Source organism: Phoenix dactylifera, chromosome 9, assembly GCF_051530095.1.
Source record: "Phoenix dactylifera cultivar Ajwa chromosome 9, Ajwa_hap1_PhDact_Kaust_v1.1, whole genome shotgun sequence".
NCBI lineage: Eukaryota > Viridiplantae > Streptophyta > Magnoliopsida > Arecales > Arecaceae > Phoenix > Phoenix dactylifera.
Window position 1 is genome coordinate 18,724,424 of NC_143198.1, and position 19,096 is coordinate 18,743,519.

General features: G+C 37.6%; 1 protein-coding gene across 1 annotated transcript; it reads left to right on the plus strand.

Annotated features, from left to right (window-relative positions):
• Window positions 1-4,642: 4,642 nt before the first annotated feature.
• LOC103717658 (protein C2-DOMAIN ABA-RELATED 4-like) lies at window positions 4,643-10,441 on the plus strand. The gene is made up of 3 exons (XM_008806134.6): window positions 4,643-4,867; window positions 6,210-6,305; window positions 9,940-10,441. The coding sequence occupies exons 1-3, from the start codon at window positions 4,757-4,759 to the stop codon at window positions 10,228-10,230; spliced, it is 498 nt and encodes a 165-aa protein (XP_008804356.1). The 5' UTR covers window positions 4,643-4,756; the 3' UTR covers window positions 10,231-10,441.
• Window positions 10,442-19,096: the final 8,655 nt, after the last annotated feature.

Consider the following 19,096-nt stretch of genomic DNA (forward strand, 5'->3'; position numbering starts at 1 on the left):
ACCGCAGAAGCAAAGCTGTCATTGGGTCCCTTATCTAACAATTATTGGGCCCAATCCCATCTTTACCCTGCAACATCTCATGCTAATGAGAGGCCCCGCCCCTTCGATGCAACTAACCACTGTAACCAGCCGAGATAAGTCAACATCGGAAAGACATTAGCAGCTCTACTACGGTGGAAGACCACTAGACTTAATATTTATGCTAGAAGATTTAATTTAGATCTTTTTTATTATATTAATTATCTACATCTCATGCAAATAATAATCTATCCGCTAAATATAAACATAAAACAACTGGTGATGATCATGGATCCAGGATAAGGGTCATAGTACAAGTACATGCACATTAATTGGTTAGATTGTCTTCAACTCTTGATTTGATCTTGAAAACCCTTGATCTAATCGCGATCAACTCCTTTATCCATTCCCAATCAACTCTAGATGGTGATCTGCGCAATTTGTGCTTGTAGAGGTATGCATCGATCAACCATTGACGTGCAAACACATCATAGATTACAATCCAGAAAACTATACTAATTACAACAATAGTTACATTTCCTTTTTTATGAGACTCGCAGGTCTCTAATACATCAATATAAGATACACGCAGACATCTAAATTTCTGAATTACATGTCATCACATAACATCACAGAATATTTCAGCATAAATAAAGGGTCCATCCATGATCATTACCACATGCATCTCATGCATGAATAAAATTACAGATATGAATATTTAATTGATTATGTCATCATATAAGTTGTTGATCATGCAAGACATGATTCTAATTACTTGTAATCTCATTAACATAGCAATAAAATTATTAATCTATATGCATAAGAATCAGCATGCAGAAAAATTAGCAATCTAAAAATTTTGCATACAGAAAAATTCAGCAAGCATAATCTTTAAATTTTCAGATCTATTATGCCTTTAATCATTAATTCTAATCTTAATCTATACAACCACGGTCTAATACCACTGTTGGTTAACCGTGCATTCCGTAGAAAATTAAAACTGCAATGGAAGACGCATGCAGAGTTCATTCATCGCATGAACGTATTTTAAAACCGTTCGTAGATAGATTAAGATTAAATACTTTAGAGAGAAAGATCTGATTTTCACCTTGTGCAGGTAGATGTTCACTGCAATCTGATGATCGTGGTAATATTAAAAGGCTCGCTTGAAGCAACACACGTGTCCGGCCTCTACGGGTATCTACACGAGGTAGAGGACTAATTCAAGCTTTTGAATTTTCTCGGGGTGCTAGCTCCCTTACAGAGAATGCTTTTGATGGCTGAAATCCTATCTCTTTCAATCAACTCTTTGATTGCTTAGAGAGGATGAAGAAGGATGAAGCAGGAAGAAGAGGCCACGCTCTTACTTACCCTTGTTTTTCTAGCTTGCGGTGGAAGGAGGAAGAGAAGAAAAAAGAGGCCGCCACATCCAAAAAAACCAAGAAGAAAGAGGGAGGCCGCCGGCCCCCCTTTTTATCCCCTAGCCCTAGGCATGGAGCTCCTAAAAATTAGAAGCTCACGCCTAGGTCAACTTGGATTAGGAGGGGTGCATGCCCCTCCCTTCATTTGGGTTCACGCACGCCTCAAAACTAATTCAAGTAAAGGGTGTGCGGCTGATTCAGTTAGGGTGTTTTAATCCTCTAAAGAGGATTAGGTGGCCTTAGAGAGTTCTTATCCAATAAGGACTCTTAATCCATATCTATGAGATCAAATCAATTAGGACTCTAGGAGTCCTAATTCAATTAGAACTCATATAATTAGTCCTAATCCAATTAAGACTAGGAATCCTACTCCAAGTAGGACTTTAATAATTTGTAGTCCTAATCTAATTAGGACTCTAGGAGTCTTACTCCAAGTAGAACTCTTGAACCTTATCTAATAAGATCAACCCAATTAATTAAGTCCAATTGATTCGATCAAATTAAAATCCAATTGTAATTATTCCTTCAACTCACTAACTCTTAGTGGTAAAACCAATTATCAATCAAATTGACAATCATGAACTATTGTGATTCTAAATCCCAATTTAACCATCGGATCGGTCAATATCTCTAATATGTATAACCCTATAGGTTCTATTCTATCTGATAGTGAGATATATTGTGGTCTCTATCACAATATCATTAAAAATTTCTTTCGATGAGTTAAAACAATTCCAACTCATCTTACCAGAGATCATTGATCATCAAGATAATCCCTATGAGTCTCACCATCTACCAGTGACACTTAGCAGCATGTAGTGGCAACCTAGCAGAATGGAATAGATGAATCTCTTGGTGCAGTTATCGCATGATACAGTCCTTCTATCATGGATCCCTACAGAACGGAGGTCATGGATAACTCGTCAAACTCTATCGTCTGTCATATGTCAAAATTTATTCAACTTTTTAATTCAAGAGTGGAAAACTCTTTTTTCACTTTATATACTGCCCTGGCCAAGGTCTTATGAACTCGGTCTCATAAATTACACAAGACCACTTCTTATCTACCAGCATTGATAGATTTCTTATAGGTGCACACCCTACTCCTACAGTGAACCTATTGTAGCCAATCTGCACCATAAGGACCCATATGGCTAAAGACAATGTATATGTGCGGTCAAACTACAGCAACCTCACTGTGAATAGCCGAAGCACCTCAGGTCAAAGGACCAGTCATACTACTGCGACATCAAGTAAGTCACTGACGAATGGTTAGACATCCAAGTGACTTTTTGCTTTGGTCACGCTTAGTACCCTTGTTCTCTAACAAGCATCTGCACTATCACTCCAGTTTTCCTACACTGTAGACTCAAAACTCGTCCATCCAAAAGGATAGTGATCTGTGCACTAATCCCATCGGATCAATCACCGTCCTCGTGATGATCTATCGATCAGGAGCATTTAGGAATTAATCACCAATGACACATGGCTCAAATTCTCAACTCTTGAGAATATATATCATCATCTTATTAATTTCTTAAACGATTCATGGATACATACATAATATGAATGAAAAAGATGCCCACTATTATTAAATAATAATAAAATCAAGTACAAAACTATGTTTCAGAATAAATTATGTATCAGCCAGATTAACTTTTAGGGCATACATCTAACAGTGCGACGACGCTTTAGAAAGCATCGTTGGACCAAACCCTCTCACCCCCCTCCCCAAAAAAAAAAAAAAAATTCCTAACCTCTCCTAATCCCTAACCCCTCTCCTCCCCCACTCCCCAAGGTTAGGGCAAGAATCGGAGCATTTCGACGAGCAGTGCCCGACAATGGCAGCCACTGAGGGATCAAGCTCCGGCTCGTGTTCGTCTTCATCTTCGCCCTCGTCGGCGGCAGATTCGTACATCGGGAGCCTCATCAGTCTCACCTCCAAAGCTAAAATCCACTACGAAGGCATCCTCGTCTCCATCAACCCCCAAGAGTCCGGATCGGGGATCCGAATCCGGAGCTCGACAGCGGGAGCATCTTTATCGACGTTGAGTTCCTTGGGCACCGCCATCTCCACAGCATAAGCATCCCCCAGCATCCCCATCTCCCGCTTCTTCTTCTTCTTCTTTTGCGATTCCAACTTTAAATCTATTATGCTAATCACCCCTTCTCTTCCTCTGATTCTGGAAGTGTAAACATGATTTTTCTTTATTTGAACTAGTGTGATGTTATTGGGATGTAATTATTGCTCAGATTTGTAGCAGGGATAGTGTCGTTCTTTTTCTGTTCAAGAAAAAAAGATGATTTTTTTGTTCTATATGTATAAATCCAGATAGTAAGTATATCAAATTTATCAACTAAATTTTTGCTGATATTTCTTTTAGGCGATACCTCTATATTATCCTCGATGTTTCCATTTCCACCGTAATTTTTAATTTGTAATTTGTAATTATGCTTCCTGTGTTATTCCTATTGTAATAAGTTTTCTATTATAATTTGTAAAAAAAATCAATAAATTGAGCATTTATTGTTGTTCCTATATTATTTCTTTTCTAATTTTATTTCTTTTTTTTGTTATCTATCTTGTGTTATTAGAAGAAGCAAAGAAGTAGAATCAAAAGGAACCAATAATGGAAAACGGATTTTTTGATAATCTCTCTCCACAGATTTTTTTTTCTCCTAAAAAAATTAATTAAGTTTTTTTAATTTTTTTAAAAAAAATAATTCTAACGACGCTTTAAAGCATTGGCAAAGTCTCCATGTTTATCTGTACTTTTGAAAAGCGTCAGCAATTTAGTTCTCCACTCTAACATAGATGACACTTTGGCGACGCTTTTAAAAGCATCGGAAATAAAATTACTGATGCTTATAAACGTCGATAAAGACCATAGAAAGTGGAGTCAAAGCTTTTTTTTTCTTGTAGTATGAGAAAATATCATAATTCTAAAGTCATCCTCAAGCAAAATACTGAATCCTTACTTAGGGACAAACAAGAGAGTTTGTGTTCGGGCCGGAACGGAAACTTGGTTTCCACCCAAAGTATTGGAATCCTTGCCGGGCCAAACGGCCGCACCAGACCCAAGAGGGAGCTGGACTGCCTTGGAATCTATCCAGTCGGCCCGGTCCGCTGACATCCTGTCGTGGTCGTTCCTGTTCGGAACACAAGCCACTCGCGTTGACCGGGACCGAAAACGAGTCAAGTGAATTCGGGGTTCCAAGTTGCCCCGACAAAAATAGCAGCAAAAGATTTCGGTCCTTCCCTCGTTCGGCAAGAGGAGGGGAAAGAGGGTAAGAGAGCGGAAGAGAGAGACAGAGAGATGGAGCATCTCCTGGGCCTGCTCCGCGTGCGGGTGGTGAGAGGGGTGAACATCGCCTACCGCGATACCAGGGGCAGCGATCCCTACGTCGTCCTTCGTTTGGGCCACCAGGTCCCTTCCCTCTAATCTCTTTCCTTTATTCTTTTCCCTCTTTCTTTTGGTTTGGATCATTTGGTTTTGATTTAGATTGTTTAAGTTCGTTGGTGTTTAGCTCTTCCTTTTTTGATACGTGATGCTGTGGATAGAAGATGGATATGGTCGGAAGCGGGATATTATAATCTTCTTCTGTCAGATTGAGGGGTTGATGGAGAATATATTTTTGGACGCCTTTTTTTTTGGAAATTTGTCATGTAGGATCGGTACTGGGGGATTGTTTTCACCTGTTGTGGAATTTTGGTGAGGGAATTAAGGAACGGATTCTTCGACCAAGAATTCTGGTTTTCCTGATCATCCGCTGGGGTCATGGTGAAATTTTGGTGCCCAATTTGATCTTGTTAGTCTTTTACAACTGGCTCGATTGTGTCCAGTAAAAAGAAAAAAAAGAGGGGAAAAACACACTTCTATTGGCCTCCTTAAGCTACATCACACGGAACAGCTTTCCTTAACGTTAGTGTAAAATTTTTTCAAAGTAGAGAGAGAGAGAGAGAGAGAGAGAGAGAGAGAGAGAGAGATAAGGTCTTATGCTTGTTCAATTAGTTATCATAAACATACCGAACGCATATGGCGTTGCTAACAGTGTTATATTTTTTTAGACTCCAGGATTTAGTGGTATGGCCATGTTAGTGGGATATGATGTGTGCATAATCATGTATTTTCTCTAATTTATATTAGTATTATTCATAATACAAAATTTTAGAAAGCAGACTATAGTCTATGAAGCCCATGTCATTTGTATGCTGGCATAGTTAAAAGAAGTACAATTTTGAGGTAGTAATTCTTGGGTTAAAGAATTTCATCTAGTGTAAGTAATGGTGGGGTGAGAGCCAAGTATTCCCTTTCTTGTGGAGTATGTCTTCAGAAGTTGATTAAGATTAAACAAGGGTTCACCTGCTGTACAAGTTAAACAAGCAGTTAAAGGTGTTATCCAGTGTAAATCTTGACTTCATTGCGAGGTGAGCAAATTATTGACGTGTGGAAGTGGCATTATCTTCATGGTAGGACACTGCACTAAATGCCAGTAGCAGTTACTATTTCTCATGTAGGTACATATTAGTTTTTGTAGAACAGCTCAATGATTGCATTTTGTTGTCAAGAAATCCCTAAACTTCCAATTGCAACTAGGTTCTAATGAAAGAGCATTATAGAATCTACTTAAATTTCATTATCTTTATATTGTCACTGCAAAACTAATCGTTTGTCATTGTTGTTATGTGTTTCATCTTACAATCTTACATCTTATAAATCACTTTCATAATTATCTCTGTTCTTCTCATTTATCCTTTTTATGGTCCAGAAATTGAAGACCAGTGTAAAAAAGAAGAATAACAATCCAGAATGGAATGAAGAATTAACTCTTTCTGTTTCAGATCCTACTCAGACAATTAGGCTCGTAAGTGTATCTTCTCCTTTATATTATGTCATGATTGAAACACTTTCAAATACTTGAAGATTTTCATATATTATATTATTTACCATGCTATAAAAATGTGATGAAATATCTAAACTAAAAATCTGTAAAGTTTTGGTTATTTCCTTATTATGCATCAAGTGGTCAAAACATGGTAGTTTTAGTGGCATTATACAGAGTTTTGATGTAATGTATGGATTTGAAACATCCAAATCTTTTGGTGTTGTTTCCACATTTCTTTGTAGCTCAAATCTTCAATAAAAAAGGGAAAAAACAATGGCAATAGCTCCAAAAGATTTGCTGAACAGGAATGATGCTATTTGGGAAGATGGAGCATGATGTTAAAGGACGTAGTATGCTGCAGACCTGTATTGCTATCTATTGGCTTGTACAATGTGTATGGAAGATGTGCATGGGTGCAAGTTGATGCATCATAAAATAGATGATTGTAGGATGGTGCATTATTAATACATTCTTATTGCATGCCAATGACCTACTGTCATGGTGCATACTATAATTATGGTGTAGGATTGACATTTTCATCCATGCTATAATAAAAGCTTTAAATCCTATTGGATGGTGGTATCCCGGTTTCTCCATGAAATGGGACACTCCGCTATCGCACCTCATCTTGATGGCATGCATTTCAGTAGATATCCTCTGTCTCTCTCTTCCCTTTTTTCCTTCCTTCCTTTTTTCTTTCTTTTTATTCTTTCTTCTTTCTTTCCTTCCTTTCTTTTCTTTTCTTTTATCTTTCTTTTTCTTATCCATTTCTTTTTTTCTTTTTTCCCTTTTTGTCTTCGTTCTCTTTTCTTTCATCCTTTTTTTTCGTCCTTTCTTTCTTTCCTTTTTCTTCTTCTTCTTCTTCTTCTTTCCTTTCACTTTTTTCTTTTTTTCATCTTTCCTTCCTTTTTTTTCTTTTCTCTTTCTTCTTCTCTCCCCATGTGGATAGGTTTTGGAGTTTCGACCCTATTCCACTCCCGTTTTCTCATAGAAATGGAATGGGACGGGATGACTAGGATGCCACCCATCTTGCCTGGAATTAAAACCTTGCCTATAATGATGATACACATTTTCAAGGACTATGTACACCCTCATTGCCCAAAAGCTATATAGGAGGAGTGAGCTTCATTGTGCCAAACATATTTCTTCTTGAGTTCTTGAGTGAATGAAAGTATTAGGGAATCCCTAGTCATATGTTTACAAATAAATAAGCATCATGTAGCTTAAGGAGAGGTGCTTACGACCATCACATGATCACAATCACCTGGCATGAAGCTATTCTTGAAACCAAAAGTAGCTTAGGAAAGGTGGTAGATCAACTTGCTAGTGTACATAAGAGTCTAGTGAATACTGCAAATAAATGTCATCATTTGGATCCTTGTGTGGCCAATTGTTAATTTAATTGGAAGGCCATTAACAATCCATGACCTTAAAATTAACAGCTGGGTTGTGGCCATCCATGCTAGTGGAGTTAAAATCCTATGTAATTTCCTCTAGGCTTTATAGAGCCTTAGGTTGTCAAATGAGCTTTGTAATGTTTGATTAAAACATTTAAGTGAGTTTAATAAAAAAACTGCATGAAATAACTCTTTTCTAACTAGGAGAAAGAAATACCTCAAGTTTGCTTGCCCTTGTGAACCACCAATATTTCGGTCACATCCTAGCATTGAATTATAGCCACTAGAAATTTCACAGTATGCTTGTTTCAGTACTGGATTTTTTTGAGTAATTAAAATAGGAAGAATAGGCTTCAATATACACAGAACTGTAAGTGAGATTGAAGAATTGGTCATGAAGATGATAATGACATCCAAGGGAGAGCTACCATATTGTGGGGATCTTAATACATTGGTGGCTCAAACTATTGGGAGTAGATGAAACCTCATCCAGTGCATCAACTAGTTCCTAGCAGTGATGAGAAAAGAAAGCTATGAAAAGCAGAGATGTCTCAAGAAAAGATAGGAGAAGAAGATGACCCTGCAGAAAAAGGGGAAAAGGTGGTCATGTTAAGAAAAATTTAACTATGTACATGATTTTAATAATATCATAGATACCTAGTGGGATCGTAACATTTGAAATGTAAACAAGTGTTTCTTAAAGCATTGTCTGAGTATCAGCTGACTTACTCCAAGACAAGTAAGACAATGCAGAAATGAGTGCATATGCACATATCCTAGATATGTATGCATGTATAGACGCGTACACTGAATGAAAAAAAATCATCACTAATAGTGCACATATCCTAGAGCATTGCATAAAGCATTGTCTGAGTATCAGCTGACTTACTCCAAGACAAGACAATGCAGAAACGAGTGCATATGCTCATATCCTAGGTATGTATACATGTATAGACTCGTACACTGAATGAAAAAAAAATCATTAGTAATAGTGCATTCGGCATTTGTTTTTGTAAGATTTTTTTTTCACAATTAAAGTACTGAAATATTTTCTCTAACATTCCCTCAAAAACTGAGGGCTCGATCATGAGAAGAGGTCACTAGTGCCATGGTGCATTGTTGTAGCTGACGGTAAAGGCTCCATGCAACCTTATCAATATGGCTTATGACAAATTCCCTTATCTCAGATGCACATGGCAAAATGACAACATTGTAGAAGAACCTATTTTCTTGGTACATCATTATCTAGTCTGTTACATTTCAGTCATTCTCCCTATCTTCTATATATCCCGGATGATAAAGATGACTGCACTAGGAAATATTTGGGCCAACCTGATCTTCATTTTGTTTTATATTACAACAATTGCTGCTTTCTATATTCTGTACTAGTTCCTTTAACATGTAACCTCCATGTTTTCATTCCTAATTTCATCATTTAGCTATATTCTCATATATGGTTGACATTGTGTGGCACCTCCTTTGATTATTTTTTTTAATTTCCTTGAGAGAATGAGAGGGGGTGCAGGCCCTGACCCAATTTATTGAGGTAATAAATTTTAAAGTGGTGTAGGTGGGACTTGAATCCAGGTCACTGTAACAACTCCCAGCAACTTTACCAACTAAACCAGTTGACACCCACCTTGGCTCAAATTTAACTGTAAGTGCATCCATGATAAAGACCACAAAGATTATTATTGCAATAAATAACTATTAAAATGACCATATTGTGCATTGCTACAACTTCAATTCATATCAGAAAATACTTGAGCAACATGGAGTATCTCTACATCAAAATGCAGGTCCCCCTTTCCCAGGATTGCTTCAATATCAGTCCTTATCATTAAAACTTGATGAAACCTGATTTCACTGAATGAAAATCTATATCCTTTACGCTGCAAAATGGAGCATGGATTTCATCATTTTCCAAAGATTTTTGTTGTTTTTGCTTGTTTTAGATGGTTAGTTGTTTTCAAATTGTTTGTTTTACAGTGGTGGGCAACTAACCTATTTGTTTCAATTCTTCATACAGCACTGCATGGAAATGCTCTTGAACATGGCATCTTGCAATTTTGGCCCCAATACTGGAATTGTTCGTTTATTTTTAATCAAGGATGATACATATAATTGTGATTGTTGTGAAACTGCTGATGGAAAATTGGTTGATCTAGAGAATTATGTAAAGTAAGATTCTCATCTTTTGTTCACGTGTTCTGCAGGAAGTCTTTGACAAGGACACATTTAGCGGAGATGATAGAATGGGTGATGCAGAGTTTGAAATACAGCCATTTTTTGAGGCTGTAAAGATGGATTTGACTGGTCTTCCAAATGGTACCATAGTCACAACGGTGAAACCCGAGAGGAATAATTGCCTATCTGGTGAGAGCGTCATTTTGTGGAAGGATGGCAGGGTTACCCAAGATCTTGTTCTTAGGTTGAGAAATGTGGAGAGTGGTGAAGTGGAACTGCAACTGCAGTGGGTTAGCATTCCCGGAGCTGCAGGCCAATAGGGCATGCTATGATACTGTTCGCTTATATGTAGCACGAAGCATAATAGGATACCAACCTTCTAGTTCCTTTGCTTCAGCTTTTTATACAAATTATGATATAATATGCTTGCTGATCTATATGTAATCTCTGCTTACAAGCAGCACCTTGGTTGGGCCAGTTATGTGAACTTTTTATGATTGAGCGATAGGAGCTTTGTTGCTAGGGTTCAAAGAGTTGTTGATGCTCATGCTTTAGTTCTTTTTGTTGCAGAGATATTATTGCCTTGCAGCTTTTCCCCTCCCCCACTCCCCCGGTATTTAGTTTTTGTCTACTTACCCAAAATTATATAGGAAACAGAGAGGCAGGCTATAGAAGGTGAATGTTTTGGAACCATGGAAACGTCAATTAATATCTAGAAATGTGCAGTTATAAGTGGCTATTGGGCATCCACAGGATTAGGAACATCTGGATATGAAAGGTCTCTTTTTGATGAAGCTGATCCTTTGGAGTGTATACCTTGACATCTACTTTGCTGCTGCCCTGATTGTGCTCTACCCTTCCTGATGATGCCTTCTGCTGATTTCGTAACAAGGTGGATGCACTAGTTTGGTTAGTTTCAGTTATTGCGGAAATAGTGTTTCATTTGGGTTGTCAACTTGATTAAATTTTGGCAATGCCAGAGTTTTTTTTTTTTTCCAAAGCCTTAATTGAAACTTCTTCATCATGGATGTCCTACCCTGCACACACTCCTGAAAGAAGAAAAACTGCAGAAGGATTGAGAGGAAATAGACTATTGTAGTGGTTCTACGGTATTATTTGAACTCTGGCCGGTGGGTCAATTTTCAGAAGTCTACTATAAAGTTCAACCCAAAACCCAGCCCATCAATGAAGCAACAAGTGAAGGATCACTTGATCATTACTTGATGTGATGATACATGACATTATTTGGGAGTCTCAATTAACAAAAGAAGGGATAATGTATCGAACTGCAGTTTTATAATCCAGTCTTCATGATAGACTCGAAGGTTGCAAATGGAAATTGCTCAGTGATGGGCTGGGTAACTCTCATCACTTTTCTATATGTTCTACCAATTTGATATTCTATTCGCTAAACATTGAATAAGGCTTCTCCTGGACCCAAACAATCTCTAGGACACTATGATTGAGGGAAAATACAGTGTTTGGAATGGTATCCCTGTCCTGTTCCTCCATAGAATAGTTCATTCATCTAGCAAGCAGTGTGCTTATATATGGCAAACGTGGCTCCAAGCATTAGATGGAGGATCAAAGATGGCAGATCCATTGATGTATTAAAGGATCCCCTGTCACAATTTCCTCTCAATTGGATAGCCAAGATGATTGATTGTGGAAGACTGAAGAACCTGATGGTGGAAAGACCCGTTTGCAATTGGTGAAAGGAAAAGTAATAGTGATTTCATTGCTCCGGTATTTGGCGAGGATTGGACAGGCAGAATCTTATCTATCGCCATCCCCATTTTTAATTGCCCTGATAAGTTGGGCTAGGAAGGATCAGAGTCCTCCAGAGTTAATCTAGGCACTAGCACAAACTGTTAAGGCCTGACCCTTCTTTGCTTAAGGATGTGGATGGGTTTGGAAAACTGGCATCCATCCAAAAGGTATTTTTCCTTTGAAAAATGGCATGGGATTGTCTCCCTTATCACAATGTATTGTATTAGAGAGGGATTTATACATCTCACCGTTGTCTTTGCAGCCTCAAGGTTGATGAGAATGCCAACCATGTTCTAATTCTGGCACGATCTTGGACCCCTCCTGATCAGTGGATGCATTATTGAGGTATTTGAAGGATGAATTGTAAAGAGGTATAGAGAGTATCGAGGTGATGGTTACTTTTGCTATATTATTTATCGTATTTGGTTGGCCAAAAATAGTTGCATATTTGAGAATGCAAATTAGAGCTCCCAGGTCAGTTTCATGAAAGCTCAGTTGCAAACTCTAGAATTTATCCATTCAAATACTTCTCCATGGTCCTTGATAGCTAGGGTTCCTTCCCTGCAGCATCTGCGCATTCTAAGATAATTCACATCACCCAAAAGTCCACAACCCTAAGTTTCCTAAAGATCAACCTCAATGGTTGTGTACTAGATAGAAGAGCCAATGGTGGCCTAAGTTATTACCCGCAATCCTAGCTCTCTCCTTGTAGCTACGTAGATTGTCATCTCTATGATGTCATAGTCCTACTGACAGATAGAGATGAGCTTGGGAAGGCCTAATCTATGCAACCATGGTCCTTAAGGCAAGCAAGGTTGTATTGGAGGGGGGATTCTAAAACTGTGATTGATTGGATATCCAACTCAGTAGCCCATAGTGATGACATTCATCCATTCTTGCGGGACCTCAGGAGGATTTCCTCAATTTGAAGCTACATATATCTATGGAAAGGCTAATAGTGTAGTAGATTAAGCAGTCTCCAGTGTAGCATATGGTCCGTGTTTTGGAACACCTTCTCATCGATGTCTATTCGGCTTCGTGACTTCTTGTAGTCGAATGCTAATGATTGTATCTATACGAGAGACATTTAATATTGTCATTTTACTTTAAAAAAAGGAAATAGAAACTTTTTTTTTTGGCTAAACTTTTACGAAGTATCCATGCTAGAAGCAAACAACTAATAGGAGACTTGATACCCTTGCAGGCTATGATTTAATTTCATTATTCTAGGATCTGTTTCTTTGTAAGTTCTCTCACTAAGTGACCCTCACAAAAAGTTAAAGAGTCATCTAGAAACGTAGAAATCTGGTATGCTTATGTGATGACTAGAAACTGATATAGCTTCGCTCCAGGTTACCATGCTAAATCACCTATGGATTATCAATATTTATATCTTAAAATTCTGTTCAAGAAACCATGAGAATTGATGGAGCCTATCCTTGATTAAAAGCAAACCAAAATCAAAAGCCAGTGGAATATTTTCAGCAACTCTAAAGGACAAGATCCTTTGATATCTCCAAAAACCAACATTAGTGCTTGGATGCATGTCGCCATACGATACACGGGCATTCAAGATACTGTAAAGATGTTAGACTCTAAGAATTGTGTTAGAAAAGTCAAGAGATCTACCAATCAATCATCCACACCAGGCTCGCAGAAGATATCAAATCCGTCACTCAACTGTCCGATATCATGTGTTCGCAAGGATCACTTAGCCCAAATAAAGACAATGAGAACCAGATAGGCACTTAATGCGATCATCATTTGGTCCGAAATTTCTATGTTATGTTAAGCCTATGCCGTAGTTATCCGTGTTGCCCCGCATGGAAAGCCTTCCTATCTACCGGACTTTTTGGGACGGCATTATTTTCGACCCCGCAGCTTGGATTAGATATCATATCCCATCATCATATCATATCCATCTGATATGCTGAATATCTGTCTTGAACCGTTTTCTTCGGGCCATGTTAAACGAGCATGAGTGCTATTCTCAATATTAAAAGAAAGAAAACGATATAAAGAAATGGGGCACCTACAGTCTCAGTCCATAACACCTCTTCAGAATGATGAGCAGCAAAGAAGGCGACGTAGTCTGCAATCCTGTTCGTCTTCCGAAATACATGAACAATCTCGATCGAGCGACAACCAGATACCAGCCTCTATATATTTCTGAGTATAAGGTAGCCATCCCCTAGCTCCGGACGTCGCGAATCTACTTAGTTACTATAGTAGAGTCACCCTTCAGAATAATGCTATCTGCTCTCAGGTCCCCTTCACATAGATGACTCCTTTTCATAAAGTTCTAAGCTTTGCTCCAATACCTGCCTGCCATAAGTAGTCTGGACTCAGATCACGAAATCAATTCCTTTTCTATCACCATCTATAATGGTGCCATCAAAGTTTACCTTGAGGTAGCCGTGGGGACTCAAGAGACAAACGTCACTCCTCGTATTTACTTTGCTCGGTGGGAAGGGTGCGGAGCGGGGATGCTGGGTTTGGAACAAAATGGGAAAAGAAGGGAATGTTTGCGGTGGAATTGGACAGCAGGATCTAATGCTGTCGGTTTTGCCAAACCCGTCTGCCCCTTGCCCAAGACCTCATCTCCAGGTTTACTTGTATGAGCCTTTGGACCCTCGACCCTTTCCCTTTTCCTCGATTCCTCCCCTCTTGTTCTTGTGCCAAATTTGTTAGGTATTCTTTTGTGTGTATCTTCTGACCCTTCTATTTCTCGCTCTTCTTTACATGCCAAAAAGGTTAGGTTTACTGTCAAACACTCGGCAACTAAAGTGTTTTTTTCTTCCTCTTTTTGTTTTTTTGGGGTTAGCCTAACTCTTGGGTGATGATTTTAGCTTTTAACAAGTATTCTTAGAAGACTAAACTCAAATTTTGTGGTTGTAGGGGAAGCTGCAAGCATGTAAAAGTTGTGTTTTAAGAAATTTGAGGAAATAGAAATGTTGTTTCTTAAATTTTAAAAACTTAAAATGATCTTGTAGATATTGTTTACTGTTCATAAAGCATCAGAAAATAACTGAAATTCATAAATCATATTGTTTAGAAAATGGAAAACAAAAAACTCTGGTTGTTTTGACATGAATGATGAATCCATGTACTCGATTAAAAGATATTATAGGGATAAGAAGGGATCTCTGTATGGATCATAGCCTTGATGCCTTCTCAAAGTTCCATACAGTGATCACAGCTGGCCAGAGAGACATTCAGAGACAAGGTCCTTTCGGGCAATGGAGATAGTATATATATTGCAAGCAAAGAATAAGAAGACTAAAGGAAGAGGGAGATGAAGGAAGGAGAAAGAAGGGGGGAAAAATAGAAGGGGAAAGTAAAATAGCGGAAGGAGGAGAAGAGGATGACCACATGACTTTGATACACGACCGTGGGAATGCATTTGATGCAACAATGCAAATATGAATGGTTATGGTTAAATTCATGGATCATGATATAGAGACTTACAGGTTTTATTTATACTATTATTTGTGATATGCACACCCCTTTTAAATCTTTCTCAGGCAAGTGCTCTAAAGAAACAACTATGAGAGTGCCCTTTACGAAAGAAGACATTCTCCTCACTGCTTTTTAGAAGCAAGTGAAAATAATATTTTGGATCTCTCCAGTTCACATTATGAATTAGTCTAAGTGGCTAAGGTGACCAATAATTAAGGTCTGAAGACCATAATGGTTGCTATAAGTGTCCAGTCACTTATATTAATTACACATGGTGCATACCATACTTTTGAGCCCAATTACAATATGAACTGCCCATTCACAAAGAAAATGAGCATTGACCATAATTCGCATAAGTTACTGATCACATATGTTTTAGGCCCTAACTTTGAGCTAAATTACAATGAAAAGATTAGAACAGTGCCCCTCATAGGTGGATGGTAACTTGTATATTGATTAGACACTAGTTAGGAGTTGACTTTGAGTCATAGTACAATGAAAAGTTAAGAGAAAGGACAAAGAAGTTAATGCAGCCAGTCACACCGAGATACCTTGAGTGGCTTTTCAAATTTTAGGCAAATGCTGAGAAAGAATTCACGATTGCTATCCAAGTTAAATTGATGTTCCTTTTTTTTCATTTATTTTTTATATTTCACAATAGAATCGAGAGTTTATGTCATGCTCTTTTGCATACACAAAGATGATGAAAGTAAATTCCTAAGTCAGACCTCGTTGGATTTTAAAGAAGCATCGAAGAACATATTTACTAGGAAATCCCTTGCGAAGTTAGATATGAATCCTAATGGAAACCTTTATCAAACCTGATCTAAATGACATGTCTAAAAATAAAATTATTTAATTAAATATAAGAAGTTTTTAAAGAGTGTCATCAAACGGCTTTAGAGTTCTGTTCGAGAAGCCTATGTTTTTAGCTTATATATTTTTCAGAAAGGGGGAAAGGTTGAAAACTCCTTATATTTCTTTTTATTGAAGAATTTATATGCGTGAATGACATTTATAAAATTATGGAGATATGTAAATTACATACATAACTAACCACATTTTTGGCTAACTATGACTGGATCCTGAACTTCTTGCATGTGTGTGTACAGCACTTTTCATGATTCAATCATTGTAAGTTGGAATTGATTCCATCAACAATCAACTGTTAAAGGTCACGAGCAGGATAACTCAAGTCTCATCTTCTTGGTCTTTAAGTATTTGCATTACTTCTCCTCATCCCTTATTCATGGAAAAGAAATAAACTTCAAATATCAATTTTTCTTTCTGGTTGGTTTTTGTTGTCACATCTCAATTACTGCATAGGTATCATCTGTTTTAAAGTTAATATTGTTTGAATTTGTCTCTACTTTGTTTCTTTTACTATTTGCACCGGTCTTTTTATTGCCATTGTAGAACAATTTATATTTTTAATAATGTGTAAGTTTCTTGCATATTTTATTTCTTAAAATTTATTATTATTTCTCTCTCAAATTTTTGCTAGTGTCAATCTTGTTTTGGAAATTTCTTTTGGACAGCTTTTTATGATAGGGAAGAGTTACTGCTACACATACTCTGACCGGTCCTCTATTCTCTTGATGGTTGTTTAATGTATTTGACCTTGTTCCTAGATAAGGACCTCAGTCATTTAACTTATCACCTTCCAACTCTTTTGCTATATAAGTAGTTGAAAAGCTAAGTGGAATACGTTCGAGCACATACTAACCTATGAAGGGTTTATTTTCCATCTCTACCATTATTCTTAGTTACTCGTCGCAGCCCTGTAACATTCTTCCAAAACTACGAATCATTGAACCTCAGCTGAACCACCCAGTCATTATGCTTAAGATAATTATCTTGTGGTTATACTCCATTGCAATCTATGCTCGAAAACTGCCTCAGAAGTTGTGCACTATCTTCTGTTACCTGCACTCACATCCACCTTGAAACAATTTTGATGTCTTAAATCTTATATACTTGAAAGATTCTTTATTTGTAGGCTTTAGAGACCGGTGGAGAGTTGGCCTTTCTAAGATTGAGCTTGACCCACAATAAGGGCATCGAAAGTTGGTTTTTCTTATTTTGAAACCTTGGTCATGGACGTAGGTGCTATCCAAATTATCATGTTTAATGTGTCCTTGAGCTAATAATAGAGCTTGGATGAAGAACATGCATATTTAAACACTTCAACAAACAATATCGTTTACATTTTCTCCCATAGAATATTTGAAAAATTCAGTATTATAATTTGTTAAAATTATTTTTTTTTGTATCACCTTCTTCTTTTCCCCTTTCCAATTCAGACATTAGCTACATGTCTAAACTGGATTCTCATGTATGTTTGCAACCGTGGAAGGCCAGAGGTCTTCTTTCTTTTGTCGTCCTGCTAGCTCAAATCTCGTACTATATACTTTTGACTATACCTGAAATTACCATCGAAAAAGGGCTCTCTTTTTAGGCTAGTTAGGGTAGGGAGTGAATTCTACTTTAGACAAGTCTAGCAAAGCAGCTCATCTGGTAAGACGGTCATCCTTCCAACCTCTATCAATTGGTCTTTCCTCTTTCAATCGCTTGAATCGGTCCAACCGGGAATCATCGAATCTCTAACGATCGCATCTGTCTGACTGATGGGAGAGATCGGCTCTATGGCCACTTTTCCTTAAACTTCAGCCCTCTTTAAGCTCTCTTCAAGAGAATTTGCTTGGTCTAGTAACAAGTCTCGATAAGCTGTCGCAATCAAGCAATTCATTAAAAGAGATATCTGATCGATCTGTCTTTCAATACTTCCTATCTTCCTGCTTGGGAATCAGTATCTGTTGCAATCGCTCATTTATTCTGTTCTGTCGCAACTCTTGCATCTGGAATACGGGAAAGTCTACCCATCAAAAGTCCGGTTCCTTCGTGAACGAAGTTCAGAATCCCCAGGAAAAAACAACGGCCGAGATTGATCGGCTTGGGCTTGCGGGTGCGGGCAGTTTCAAATCCATGAACTTCGTACAGAGCATCTCGGAGGAAGATGAGCAATGTTCATGGAAAAAGAACAGAGATTTTGTCCATGTCTTACTGATCAAAAATAAGACCTTTGTGACCGTGACAGATGCTAGGAGGAGTGCAAGATTAACATTGTGCAATTTAATTCTCAAACCATTTTAATTGGAAGAGCATAGTCTTCACCCTAGTATCCCTTGTCACTTGTTGTCCTTAGATAGTTTGCAAAACGGCCTCGAATTTCCAGAGGAACTTTGGCAAGAATGAATTTTTCTATTTACTAGGGAGTTATTGTATCCTTTAACTAATTTAATTGTTTCAAGTTTTCCTGTGCAAATATCTTAGCTTATGAATTAGCAGTATTCACCTTTTCTTAATTAATAGAAGTTTTCTTTATTGAAAAATCAAGCCCTCTTTAACTTAAGCAAAGTCCTAAGGACCATAATATATCTATGAGAGAAAATCATAAATCAATTTAATGGTCATTTAGTACTAGTAGTTTTAAGATATCCAACTATAACCTAAATTCTACCCCTCTTTCACTAACTAACCTAAGCTTTAGGATTTTGAAGTTAAGCTCTGATACCACTTATAACAACGCAGGATTTTACCCAAAATGGCTAATTGGAAGATATTATTTGAGTTCTTTGATCCTATATAAGTATTCAAGATCTATCCAGCAAATAACTGATGTGGAACTAAAAACACGCTCGCACGGATCCTCACAGATCCTCACAGGTTGTGATATAAAACTCACAACTCTCTAATTATTTACTCTGTGGATGTGTGTGTTTGTGTGTGTCTTTATCTGTGTTAACTTGATGATTCTGCCAAAATTGGAACAAGAGCATTAGATAGTGTTGGATGAACTTCCTCAAAGTATTAGATATTCTTGATAATTTTCAGCTGTTGGCTGGATATAAATGTGAAAGGCTATCTTTATCCTCTATTATGCATCTTCCGGTTCTT

Coding starts and splice junctions, on each gene's coding strand:
- LOC103717658 (XM_008806134.6), top strand. CDS start 4,757: ATGGAGCATCTCCTGGGCCTGCTCCGCGTGCGGGTGGTGAGAGGGGTG. Junction 4,868..6,209: donor TCCTTCGTTTGGGCCACCAG/GTCCCTTCCCTC, acceptor TTTATGGTCCAG/AAATTGAAGACCAGTGTAAA. Junction 6,306..9,939: donor CTACTCAGACAATTAGGCTC/GTAAGTGTATCT, acceptor CGTGTTCTGCAG/GAAGTCTTTGACAAGGACAC.